General features: G+C 40.6%; 1 protein-coding gene across 1 annotated transcript; it reads right to left on the bottom strand.

The window, feature by feature from the left end:
- LOC114553011 (putative gustatory receptor clone PTE03) lies at positions 1 to 921 on the bottom strand. Its single transcript, XM_028574102.1, has one exon. It carries the CDS (start codon positions 919 to 921, stop codon positions 1 to 3), a length of 921 nt encoding a protein of 306 aa, XP_028429903.1.
- Positions 922 to 14,510: the final 13,589 nt, after the last annotated feature.

Raw genomic sequence — 14,510 nt, 5'->3', positions numbered from 1 at the left:
TTAGCTCCCTGGTTTGTAGGAGAAGTTGAGGATGATCCTGGCCCTGATCTGATGCAGGTTGATGCCATAGATGATGGGGTTGATGAGGGGCGGGACAACCAGCAACTCTGCGGCCAGCAGGTTCTGCAGCACCTGTAGCGTGCCGCCGCCATAGCGAGAGTAGATGGAATCAAACACCTGCGAGCTGACGAAGATAAGCAGCGTAGCCAGGTGGGGCACACACGTCTGTATGAACTTCCTGCGGTTGGACGCCAACCTGAGCGAGGCTCGGACCAGGTGGTAGTAGGACACCAGGATGAGTCCGGTCTGCGAAGTGTGCGTAAAAATTAGAACGATGCCGTAGATGTTGCTACTGGTTGTGTTGGCGCACGACAGCTTCACCACCTCCCAGTTGGTGCATAAGATCCTGTTGATGTGGCGCCTACACAGCGGCAATCTGGTGGTCAGTATGACGCCGATAATCGTCTCCAGCAGTGAGAAGCACCAGGTGAGCAGCAGCAGCAGCACCACCCTCTGCACCGGCATCAGCATCGGGTACTGCAGCGGCTTACAGATGGCCAAGTAGCGGTCGTACGCCATGATGGTCAGACTGGTGAACTCACAGAAAATGTAATAGTAAACCACAAACATCTGAGTCAAACAGCCGGCATACGTGATGACGTTAGAGTCTGACAAAAGGTCGTGAAGCAGCTTTGGGTAGAAACTCGACGCTCCGCAGATACCGTTAAAACACAGGTTGCACAGGAAGATGTAGATCGGCTCATGGAGCGTTCTCTCCAGGCAGACGGTGACGATGAGCGTCAGGTTGACGAAAATGGTGAAGAGGTACGACATCAGGGCGACGGCGAAGTACATCTGACGGTTTGTCAGAGAGTCATTCAGACCCTGAAGCACAAACACCACCTCAGAGTTATTCTCCATCACAACTCACAAAACTGGCTGGATAGCACCAATGATTTCCCCAATCGATTCACTCTTATTCACAAGTTCCTGATTCGATACATTTCTGATATTTCAGGTACAATACCAGTTTATCTTGGACATAAAAGAGATTCTCTGCAAATATTAAAAGATCTATTTCAAGATGTTAGTAATAGATATTGGATCACTTAAACAAAGATGGACTTTAGTTGGAGAATTATAATTATAATATATTTTGGACATAAAAGAGTTTCTCACAGAACTGTAAATTGTTTAAGCAAGCAGCCCTCAGATATTTTTATAATGCACCAGATTAATGTTTACATTAAGAACTGACACCCCCCAAAAGTTTAAAGTATTATTTACTTGTATTTCCATGGTGAAAATGCATATATTAAAAGATCTATTACAAGATGTTAGTAATAGATATCAGATTACTTAAACAAAAATGGACTTTAGTCTGAGAATTATAAGCCAGCCCTACTAAAACTGTACAATTTAAAATTTCAAACATATTTTAGGTTCCAAAACCGAATACAATGTCTGAAGCAGCACCAAAAATGTCCATCTTTAGTTCATAGTGATTCTGTAAACAGTTCAGAGACACAAACAGCTTCAGTTTATATTGACATGAAAAAGAAGAACAGCAAATCACAGTGAAGAGCTGGAATCAGAAATGACTGAACAAGTAGAACATCAGCACTGCAACACAGTGGTTCAGCAGACAACAATGTAATCTGAGTTATTCATTATTTCTGATGCTGTTTCTTTAAAAATGTTCATTTAAAATTCAGTTGTTTCTCTGGTGAGAAACAGAAAAGCATCAAGTCAACAGATGAAAACTCATCAAACTAGAATCAGCTCAGCAGAACAAAACAGAAGATTTCTGCTCATTTAAACAAAGGAAGGAAACTATTGTAATATGTTCAATAGTTCATTCAATCTGAGTCTCTCCACATCTGTAAATGTTTAAAACATCAGTGGGGTTCAAAATGAAAAACAGACATTTAGTAGACAACAATGTCATCTCAGTTATTAATTCTTTCTGAACATTTTTTGTTTAAAAATGTTCATTTAAAATCAGCTGACAAACACAAACATGATTGAGCTTTTCCTTCATCAGATGAACTATAAATGAATTCAGACTCTTGTGAGGATCAGTTCCAGTTGATTTCAAACCTTAAAGTGACTCATTCTCTGCACATTTCTTAGTATAACAACTTTCAGCTGGATGTATGAGTGAAAAGTAGAAAGATACAGAAAAGTATCAAATCAACAGATGAAAACTCATCAACCTAGAATCAGCTCAGCAGAACAAAACACAGATTTCTTTGTGTTTCTGCTCATTTAAACAAAGGAAGGAAAGTATGTTAACACGTTCTATAGTTCATTAAATCTGAGTCTCTCCACATCTGTAAAGAAAACAGACTGTTTAAAACATCAGTGGGGTTAAGATGAAAAACTACTGATCAGGAAACATGAGTCATCAGTTTGATCAAAGCTTTAGAGAAACAGACTAAACCCTCAGACACAGTTTTCATTAAATTAAACAATTAAACAGTTCATCTGAACAAACCACAAGGAAAGACATCAAATATGCTTCAACATTTCACTCTGTGAACCAATCAGAAGCATAAAAACAGTGATGTTGACATGATACAAGACAAAAGGAGATTAAACGTATTACCTACTGCAGCAGCAATTCTTATACGCCTAAAACTGCACACAGACAGGTACACAGCGACAAAGCTGAGGCCTCGCCCCTCCTGATGAACACGTCACACATTCATATTTTCAACAATGGATGTTTAATTGAATAATATTAAGGCAAGAAATCAGCTCACAAGCTGTCAATGTTAGAAATCAACCGTTATGGGTTTTTTAATGGCTTAATGGCCCATGATGATGATGCTATGTTGTTTTTTGCAACAGATGAATGATAAAAATTTTGACACAAAATTACCAAACGTTTCATTTTGGTACTTTTTCGATTATTCCATGTACTGGTGTCTAAGCGTCTAAGGCTGATTACAATCTGTACAACACTTTACACTCTGTCCTTAAGACATATTTTGAATAAACAAAAACTCTGTTTAACAGAAAATTGTGTGAGAAATGTCAGTCAACAGGTGTGGTCTATGAACATCCTGTGTTTCCCATATAAGTGTAAAGGCCAGAAAATATTATGATCTTTTAAATGGAAAGGAGTTTGGGTTCCCCTGATGGAGCAGAGTGTAATTTTTTTATATGTGATTCACAGACGCACAATCTGTGATTTGGGTCTTGGGGCACTCTGTAGTTTGGGGTTTTCGGAAGCCATGCAGCAGTGACATTGTGGATGGCTAGCAGAAACAAAGCTGCTTGAGCAGAAATGGATAAAGAAAAGGCTCTTTTTAATTAAATTCAATTTTATTTATAGTATCAAATCTTAGCAAGAGTTATCGAGACACTTTACAGATAGAGTAGGTCTAGACCACACTCTATAATTTACAAAGCCCCAACAATTCCAGTAATTCCCCCAAGAGCAAGCATTAGCAGTGGCTATTGCGACAGTGGCGAGGAGAAACTCCCTTTTAGGAAGAAACCTCGGCAGACCCAGACTCTTGGTAGGCGGTGTCTGACGGGGCCGGTTGGGGGTGTGATGAACAGTGGCAAATAATAGTCACAATAAAGATAATGGAACAGTGACTTCAAAGGTAGTTGTTGTAGTTCATGTCATAGCAGGGCACATCGTGTCATACTGAGTAGTGCAGTCTCCAATACCGGATCCTGACTACTCTGTGCGTATGAACATCACAGCAGGGCGTTGCGGGATGTAAAGTGGCACTGCAGAGCATGGGTGGATGCGGCGGAGGCAGCAGGACACAGCAGGACGCGGCTGGGCATTGTAGGGAATCGCAGAGCGTAGCTTAAGATCAGTGACCTCAAATAATAGTAGTAGTAGTAGTTCATGTCATATCAGCGCGCTGCGGGGCGTTGCAGGATGTAGCGTGGCCCAGCAGAGCATGGATGGATGTGGCAGGAAGCAGCAGGGTTCAGCAGGAAGCAGCATGACATTGCAGGGCACCGCTGTGCTCAGCAGGGAGTGCAGCAGGACCACGGCGACAGCTGGAACCAGGATCTTGGTGCCAACGTTCTCCAAGGAAATACGCTGGGTGAGAAAAAATAAAAACACAAGGACTCTGGGGAGTAATCTCCTCAGAGCTAGGTTAGTAACAAGCATTTCTGGGACGGGATGCACACAAATGGAAAGGGAGAGGAGAGAGCAGTCAAAGGATGAAGAGGAGAGGAGATCAGTCAAAGGAAGGAAGGAAGGAAGTCCCCCGGCAGTCTCGAACTATAACAGCATAACTAAGAGAGACAGGCAGTTTAAGGAGAGGAGCCTGTTCGGGCTTGGAGCTCTCCCCTGCCGGATCGGGTTGTACTGGCCTGCCTCCCTCTACTGTTGTTATATTATTAATCTGACGACTATGAAGAGAAGCAGGTGGCCGGGCTAGGCGGACGCTGCAACTCCTCACTCCCTAACTATAAGCTTTATCAAAGAGGAGGAAAATATATAAGTATGGGTAAAAAGGGTCAACAACGCCATCTAGGTTTTCTTGAGGCATAGGACCTCTTTAAGACTAACAATTCCAATTAAAAAGTCAAGATTCAACCAGGTCCTTTGTTCTGGGGGAGAGCAGTAAAAATGGTGTATTCAAAACAATGAATAAAAACAAGTTAAGGAACCACATTTATTTTAACAAAAGGATAAAACAATAAACTTAAAAAAAAAAAAAAAAAAAAAAAAAAAGGATTTAAAAAAAACTAAAAACAACTAACTAAAAATCAACTAAAACAGAACGGGAGTCTTGACTTTACAATGTCCACAGGGTTCTGCTGGCAACCAGTTTCCTCTCCTTGTGCGGCCTTCCTCAGGCATAACCTGCAACAGAAAAACTCCGGCCAGTAACACGTCCTCAGCAACGGCTACCACTTCATCACGTTTACCACCACCTAACACCGGTCTCAAAAAGGGACTTACACGGGAGGGAGAGTGTGAAAACTCTCCCTCCAGGTCGGTGTTTGTGTTTCTTCGCTGTAGCTTCAGGCCAGGTTGTTTTTCTTTGCATTTTCGTCTGATCTCCTGTCTGCATCACCGTCTTTTCCGGGTGCTCTGTCGTATCTCAGCATCTTCCTTGATGTGTGTTCTCAGGCCTCCCTCATGTTCACCATGGCCTCTCCTTTTCCCATGTGCCTCTCTCTCCTGTTGCTGTCCTCCCCTTTTATTTGAAAACCAGTCAATCTTATCTGGCTCCCAGGTGCGAGTGATTTAGCCTGATTAGGCCTGCTAAAATGTTCACTGGCGGAAGTGACCGACATTAAAAACACTCACACATTTCAAAATAAAAGCATGCAATAAAAAGATGATAAAACCACAGCAAACAATAAAAACACAGCAAATCCAATAAGAGCATGCTCAAATAAAAACGTCCACTTCCGCCTCGTGACATCGGCGTTAAAGGATATATCCTGATCAAAAATAACTCCTAGATTTCTGAAAGTAGTGCTGGAGGCCAGGGCAATACCATCCAGAGTAGCTATGTCTTTAGATAATGAGGTTTGGAGGTGTTTAGGGCCCAGCACAATAACTTCAGTTTTGTTAGAGTTTAACATCAGAAAATTGTAGGTCATCCAAGATTTTATATCTTTAATGCATGCTTGAAGTTTAGCTAACTGACTGGTTTCATCTGGTTTGATTGACAAGTATAATTGGGTGTCATCTGCATAACAGTGAAAGTTAATTGAGTGATTCCTAATAATATTACCAAGAGGAAGCATATATAAGGAGAATATAATTGGTCCAAGCACTGAGCCTTGTGGAACGTCATGGCTAACTTTAGCGTACTTGGAGGATTTATCATTAACATTAACAAATTGAGATTGATCAGAGAAATAGGACTTAAACCAGCTTAGTGCGATTCCTTTAATGCTAACTAAGTATTCCAAGTATCCCACTAAGGTCTAGTAAAACAAGTATGGAGACAAGTCCTTTGTCTGCAGCAGTTAGAACGTCGTTAGTAATTTTCACCAGTGCCGTCTCTGTGCTATGATGCTTTCTAAATCCTGATTGAAAGTCCTCAAATAAACTATTGCTATGTAGAAAATCACATAATTGATTAGCAACTACCTTCTCAAGGATCTAGGAGAGAAAGGGAAGGTTAGATATAGGTCTACAGTTTGCTAAAATGTCAGGATCGAGGATGGGTTTTTTCAGAAGAGGTTTTATCACAGCTACTTTAAATGACTGCGGTAAATAACCTGTTAATAGAGACATATTGATCATTTCTAGTAATGAAGTGTTAACCACGGGTAATGCTTCTTTGAGTAGCCTCGTTGGGATGGGGTCTAAGAGACAGGTAGAAGGCTTAGCTGAGGATATCTTTAACATTAATTGTTGAAGGTCTATAGGATAAAAGCAGTCTAAGTATATGTCAGGTCTTGTCATTCTTTCTAGCGGTCCTGCATTTAAAGGTGAACCGTTAGAAGTTAAGGGCAAAATCCAGTAATGAGTTGAAGGCAGTACTAAGGCTATCATTGTCAACGTCCACATGGATATTAAAATCACCTACAATAAGTACTTTGTCTGATTTTAGGACTACACATGATAAAAACTCTGAGAATTCTGATAAAAAATGTCTTGTCTTGTTTCAGTAAGACAGAATAAATCAATTTGATTATAGTTTACCAGTACTCTCTTCCTGCTTCTTACAGTGCAGACGCTCTACTGCTTGCTCCTGCTTCTGCTTGCATATTTCTGCTGATAATCTTGCTTTTCCTCTGAGAGAAACTATGAGCAGCGGCTCTTGGATACTTATAAATCACTGGACTATACATTTTTTGTAGGCTATTGTCATATTTGAAAATTTTTCTGCGTGAGCGTGGCCTACCAATAGCTCAAGCCTGTCCTAAAGTGACTGTAGCTAAAGCTAATTAACAGCAAGATGCCACCCTTCTCCATAGAGGACTACTACAAACTCCTTCAGAAGATTGCAGTTCTGGAAACCAAAATGTACCGGTTAGAAGTAAACGTGGAAGTGAACGGATCATGTGGAAATGACACCACTTTAGCACTGAACCAAAACAATCGACAAAAGCATGCTAACACACGGCTAACTAGCACCAGCAAGACCACAAAGAAACAGGAGGGCTGTGGAACGGATAATAAATCTACAAGCGGTAGTCCTCCGTGGAACTCTTTTGGTGCAAAGAGTAAATCATTTTCCTGGGAAATGGGAGGACGACTAACGGGCAGGACACAGCGCCCTGAGATTTGTGATACGACCGGCTGGCCTGCATTACCACCCAGGCAGAGCACCTCTTCAACCCCTGTACTTAGTAGGACACAGCCGTGGACAACTGCAAAAGGGAAAACCACCAACAAAATGCCTCCCCAACAAATGAGTGTTCAGGTGAAGAACAGATTTGCTCCTCTGCTCCAGGACCCTGGACATGACCTGGATTACGTCTCATCGTCACACAGCAGGGTAAGGACTGAGAGCAATTCTAAAAGTAAAAAGCTACAGGGAAAGCTAATGACTGGGCCCCAAACTCTGATTGTGGGTGACTCTGCTGTGAAAGATATAAAAAGCAGTAAAAACACCAAAATACTCTGTTTTCCCAAAGACATGGTGTCTGACTTGGCCCAAAGAATCCCAGATATCATAGCAGCACACCCAACTGTGAAGAACATTATACTGCATATAGGGTCAAATGATGTTGTAAAGCAAGAGTCTGAAGTGCTGAATCGTGACTTTATGAATCTGCTGAACGCAGTCAGCTCCCTAAACGCAAAGGTGTTTGTCAGTGGCCCTGTACCGCCAGTCAGAGGAGGAGCTGAGAGATTCAGCAGACTGCTGGCACAGATGGCTTTCAAATGCATGTACCAACTATTCTCTGCAGTTCATTGACAATTTTAACATTTTCTGGGGGTGCAGACATCTTTTTAAAGCAGATGGACTCTTCCTTAACAAGCCAGGAGTAAAGCTGTTCACCTCTAGCCTACTTTACTTTCTGCGCCACACATCTGCTCCCTTTGCCAAGGACTCGAGACAAGATGAACCAAATCAAGAGGAAGACACAACAAAGTGCGGCAGTGATCCACTACAGCCCCCACCTGAGCAAAGATTTGACCATGGGATACCAAAGAGCGGAGATGAGAAATCTCAACCCCCATTCTCACCCGTCCAACACTCCTCAAACCCCTTTGACAACCACGAAAGCTTTGAGGACCTCTTTAAGGATACGTTGCTCTCCCCTCTGAAAACACACTAACACTAGCACTACTAAACGTTAGGTCTTTGGCGGGAAAATCCTTTTTAATCAATGATTTTATTATTAAGCACAATCTTGATTTTATGTTTTTAACTGAAACCTGGTTGGACCATAATAACAGTGCTGCTGTTCTCATTGAGTCAGCCCCCCCTAACTTCAGTTTTATGAGTGAGAATAGAGTGACTAAGAAAGGAGGTGGAGTCGCCATTTTGTTTAATGACTCATTCCAATGTACGCAATTATCTTATGGAAATTTTGCTTCTTTTGAATATGTGGCTCTTCAGCTAAGATCCTCCCCTCAAGCTATACTTCTAAATATCTACAGGCCACCTAAATACTGTGCAAACTTCTTTGACGATTTTAATGAACTGCTGTCTATGATCTGTATTAACTTTGACCGTGTAATTATTGCTGGTTATTTTAACATTCATGTTGACAACCCCCAGGACCGAGGGACCAAAGAACTGTGTTGTGTTTTTGAGAGTTATGGACTGACTCAGCATGTTACACAGCCCACGCACAATAAGGGGCACACTCTGGACTTGATTATCTCAAAGGGTCTAAACATTTCCAAGGTTGTGGTGACTGATGTTGCTCTCTCTGATCATTCCTGTGTTTTCTTTAACGGCACTATCTCTGTGTCCAAAAGTGTTCAAACAAAGTTAATTAGAAAACTGTATATCACTGAAAACACCAGTGAATCATTCATTCAGCTTTTCTCCTCTACACCCACCCTCACTGGGGCCTCAGTCACTGAGCTTGTAGATAATTTCAACTGTAAAATTACGAATGTTATTGATGCTATTGCTCCCACTAAGGTCAAAGCTGTCTCTGGTAAGAAAAGATCTCCATGGAGAAATTTTATAGTTGTGAGAACAGAAAAAAGAGAGTGTCGAAAAGCTGAACGCAGTTGGCGAAAATCTAATCTCCAGATCCATTATAACACTTATAAAGAGAGACTTCGCATTTATAATCTGGAACTAAGGAATGCAAGGCGGTCCTTTTTCTCTGACATTATTGCCAGAAACAATAATAATTCACGTGCTTTGTTTGCTACTGTTGATAGATTAACCAACCCTCCAGTACCAGTAGCATCTGAACTGTTGTCTACCAAGGCTTGCAATGACTTTGCCTCCTTCTTCACAGACAAAATTCAGAAAATTAGACAAACAGTCAGTGCTTCCATATCAAGTACAGGATATGTGTTGTCACAGTGTGCACGCAAAACAAATTCCAACATGACACAATTTCATACGATCAACCTTAAAAACCTGGAGGACATTATACAACATCTGAAAACCTCCTCCTGTTGCCTTGATATTCTACCAACGGGTGTTTTCAAAAATGTTTTGAATTGTTTGGCTTCTGATCTTCTAAATATTGTAAATACATCTCTGCTCTCAGGTATCTTCCCACAGGCCCTGAAAACTGCAGTCATCAAGCCACTCCTAAAAAAGAACAATCTAGACATGTCACTAATGACCAACTATAGGCCAATATTAAACCTTCCATTTTTAAGTAAAATCATAGAAAAAGTGGTTTTTCAACAACTCAACTTTTTCTTATCGCTAAACAACAGTTTTGATGCCTTCCAGTCAGGTTTTCGACCACACCACAGCACTGAGACGGCTCTTGTCAAAGTATTTAATGGCATCCACTTAAACACAGATAGTGGCAAAATTTCAGTCTTAGTATTACTTGATCTTAGTGCTGCATTTGATACGGTAGACCATGACATATTGCTTGACCGATTGGAAAACTGGGTTGGTCTTTCTGGCTCAGTACTAAAGTGGTTTGAATCCTATTTAAAGAATAGGGACTACTTTGTGTCTATAGGTAATTATACATCTGAGCATACAAATATGACGTGCAGAGTTTCCCAAGGCTCAGTTCTGGGGCTTCTTCTGTTCAACATCTACATGCTTCCACTGGCTCAGATTATGGAAAACAACAAAATAAGTTACCATAGTTATGCGGATGACACACAAGTTTACATAACCTTATCGCCAGGGAACTATAGCCCAATACAACAATTAAATATGTACATTCAACAGATTAATGATTGGATGTGCCAGAACTTTCTTAAATTAAATGAAGAAAAAACAGAGGTTGTCATTTTTGGAGCAAAAGAGGAACGATTGAAAGTCAGTGCTCAGCTTCAAACGACAATGTTAAGAACAACAGACAAAGCCAGAAATCTTGGTGTAGTCGTGGACTCAGACCTGAATTTTAAAAGCCACATTAACATAATTAAAAAATCAGCCTATTATCACCTTCAAAATATTTCAAGGGTTAAAGGACTTATGTCTCAGCAGGATCTGGAAAAACTTCGTCCATGCTTTTATCTTCAGTAGACTTGACTACTGTAACGGTGTCTTTACAGGTCTCCCTAAAAAATCAATCAGACAACTGCAGCTGATTCAGAACGCTGCTGCTCGAGTCCTCACTAAAACCAAGAAAGTGGATCACATCGCTCCAGTACTGAAGTCTCTACACTGGCTTCCAGTGCCTCAAAGAATTGATTTCAAAATACTTATACTGGTTTATAAATCACTAAATGGTTTAGGGCCAAAATACATTTCTGATCTGCTACTACATTATGACCCACCCAGACCTCTCAGGTCATCTGGGACAGGTCTACTTGTTGTCCCCAGAGTCAGAACTAAACAGGGGGAAGCAGCGTTCAGTTTTTATGCTCCACATATCTGGAACAAACTCCCAGAAAACTGCAGGTCCGCTGCAACTCTCAGTTCTTTTAAATCTAAGCTAAAGACCTATCTTTTTGATGTTGCTTTTCTTTAAATAATCTATTTTATTAACTTTAATTTCTTATACTGCACTGTAACTTTTATTCTTATACGGCACTATCAATTTTATTCTTGTCTTTTAATGTTTTTAATTTGTTTATTAATGTTTTTAAATTGTTTTTAATTGTCTTCTAACTGCTTTATGTAAAGTGTGGTGGCAAATTTTATTCTAACCATTTGTTTAATGATATTGACCATTTGTTTAAAGATTGTTTTAAACCTCCACATAATCCTGTTCCTAATTCCTAATCCTGTAGACTTAAAGGCACCAGTGAGAGAGCTGGCCTTGTAGACTGTGAGCAATAGCATAAGTTATTTTCGCTAAAGAAATTGCAGCTCCTCATTTGTTTATTTCTCGCAGATAAAGTGAAGAAGGCTATAACACTGTGTGAACCGTATCTCTTTCTGTCTCCTGAGATAAGCAGGTGTTTAGTCTAATGTAGGAGACACAGGAGCAGAATGGAAGGTTGTAAAATCATCTGACTGTCTATGGTATTTTTTAGAAAAGTGGCAGCATGCTAAAGATATTTGAAGAGGGGTGGCTTAACGAGAGTTTCTTCACTATAAGATGTTTTGATTTTTAGGTTTCTAGTTAGGAAAAGACCTTTTCAGTTGTGTTTTCTCCATTTGCAAATGTAAATAAATACTCAAAGACCAAACTTTGGTTAAATTCTCAAACGGTCGTTATTCGTTTTCATTTGATCATTGATATTTCTAAACGCTGCTGCTTCATAGGAAAACTTCCACCACAATTTGGCGTTGTCGGCAGGATGGATGAGTTAACAGAGAAAAGAGCTCCGTTGGGTCGCTGATGACTGGCTATCCAGGGATCAAAAATCACCTGCCTCATACCTCTAACCTTAAAAAGGTTTTTCAGACAGAAGAGGGTTAGGACCGCGGAGAGCTCTTGACTGTTTTCCACTCCGTCAAAAACGAACAGGAAGAGATTTCAAGCAGCACGGTAAGATAAAATTGATTAATTACAATTGGATTGTGAATTCAAGGTTTTGAACAAACCTTCTAAACAAGCAACCGTTGCTGAATGAATTAAGTAATGAATAATTGGCGAAATCATTCTCTTAACTAAAGAGAATAAATGAAACTAATTCTGACTTTTGGGAAGTAACTGGGTATTTTTTTTGGGTCATTAGATAGGACAAAGATATAACTGAGGTTATGAATGACATCTTTTGGCAGACACGGACAACGTCGGACATATTTATGATTGAATTCTCATATGGTGATAAGACAATTGATTGACGGACATGACCAGTAAGAGAACTGGCAGAACAGTAGGCAAGGCCTAAAGAATTAATCTACGAAACTGATAGCACGTTTTTTGATTAAAGAGGCGGATTGCAGAGTAAAACAAAACAAAAAATAGTTAACTATTTAAGAGATTTTTGACTGCAGGGTCGCACCGGGTTTTTCATACAAGTTTCCCGAGCAAAAAAAAATAGTCTAAACTCTAAACGAGTTCTGGACCCTTTAAGGACAACCTGCAGGATGGTCTGGGTTGTAATGATACTCTAAACAAGTTCTGGACCCTTTAAAGACAACCTGCGGGACGGTCTGGGTTGTAACATTACTCTAAGAGAGCCTCTTGATTATTTAGAGACAGACTGCAACAAGGCAAAACATACTAAATAGGTCGAGTTATTTGACTATTAAGTTGATTTCGTCCGCAGGGCTGTACGCGGGTTTTCACGTAAGTTTCCCGAACAAATAACCTCGCGGTGTGGTGACGATCACATCGACCAAGACATAGTATACTATAAAGTCCAAGAATCAATTATGGGAAATGAAATTTCCCGTTCCAGTGGTGCAACTGGACCCATAGTGGGTGAAATGACTCATAAATATGGACCGGAATGTTTGCGATGTCTGTCATAACTGGTCATAAAGCTTTGGCTTTCCGAGAAACGGATCTTTGTGTACAAAGACACTGAGAATGTTAAAGCAAGATTTTAGAAGAAGTAGAAAGAAAATTAATGGGAAAATCAATAATTAAGACACAGGATTTAAAGCTACTGAGAAGCCTACAGGAAAAACAAAGAATGTTTTAAGAAAACAGTGATCTAGGGAAAGAATGCAAACACACACGCACCAATAACCTCATCAGTTCTAACCAAAGCCTATTTCTGAGCTTTCTCTAAAAATCAGGAAGACAAGCTGGAGAAACGGAGGGACGAAGAGGACATAGACTCAACAATCGGACAGGACCAACAGCACCGTCACACCTGCATCGGGTGGAAAGACCAACGAGTACGTGAGAAAACATGTTTGAAGCGTTTGTCTGCATGTTACAACAGGCTGGTGGGCAACATATGGAGCGCGGACCCGAAGAAAAAAAAGGCCGCTCCCACAAAGGACGTGGTCGAGCCAGAGAGAGGCCGAGGCGGGTACCGTGGGCAAAATGGTGAGCCCTACAACCGAGACCAGTGTTTGTACTGCAAGGACTTTGGACATTGGGTATGTAAATGCCCGAAGAAAAAACAAAAAACACCTCTGACAAAGAACAACACTTGTCCCTCTGTCTGAGTCCAACAGCTGATGAAGAAGGTAGTGCTAACACACACACTCGCTTCATGCAATGAAGAAATGCTTTGCACTGATACACTGTTTTTGTTTTTGCTATTAGGGACAATTGATAGGTTAGAAAGTTCTGACAATAATCTATCAGTTAAACCATTAACCCTTACTTATCTTCTGAAACCTAGAAGAAAATGCCTACTACTGAGTGTAAAGTTAAAGGGGTTCCACTCACATAATTTGATTATTAGAGCTATAGATTTGACACTGAAGTTTATTTGGTCATTCTTTTTGGTCAGTTGGGGTTACAGATCAAACAGTAAGAGAACAATTCTCTGTTCCTCTCTCCTGTACATGGGAAAAACAATTCTTGGTGTATGAAGGTTCCACTTATTTCGTTTAGGTAGTGATTTAATGTGCACTTTTAACATTGGTTTAACCTCAACACCTGACGGATTGAGAATTTCTCCTAATGTTCAACTGACGTAACCACGTTAATTACAGTGTGGCTGAAATGAGCTCACTAAGGCGGCATCTGTAATCAGCCCTGCCTCTGACTGCATGAAACCTGACAACCAATACATCACTCAAGGCTGCATCTGCTTTATATCCCTCATGAAAAGTTTTTTGGTGCAGTGCTGTTTTCATGTAAAATGAACAGAATAGCAGCTTGATCAGTTTAGTGTTAACAATTAGATTTTTACTTGAGCCGGTCACCTAGAATGTCTGTACACGTTCCTGATGTCACTGTAAGACTTTTGCTGCCAAAGCTATTGAAGCGTTCGTGAATATGACACTGGCTCTGCAGTCTTCCCCGATGCTGGGACTGCCAGATCCCTAAAAACAGTTCATACAGACATACACGTACATACACATGCTTGCAATTAAGACATGCTTTTTGCACGCTACAAACACTCCCCACACGATAGACAAATC

Source organism: Perca flavescens, chromosome 3, assembly GCF_004354835.1.
Source record: "Perca flavescens isolate YP-PL-M2 chromosome 3, PFLA_1.0, whole genome shotgun sequence".
NCBI classification, from domain to species: Eukaryota; Metazoa; Chordata; class Actinopteri; order Perciformes; family Percidae; genus Perca; species Perca flavescens.
Note: the sequence above shows the minus strand (reverse complement) of the source record. Positions and strands in the feature narration are given on the sequence as shown.

Coding starts and splice junctions, on each gene's coding strand:
- LOC114553011 (XM_028574102.1), bottom strand. CDS start 921: ATGGAGAATAACTCTGAGGTGGTGTTTGTGCTTCAGGGTCTGAATGAC.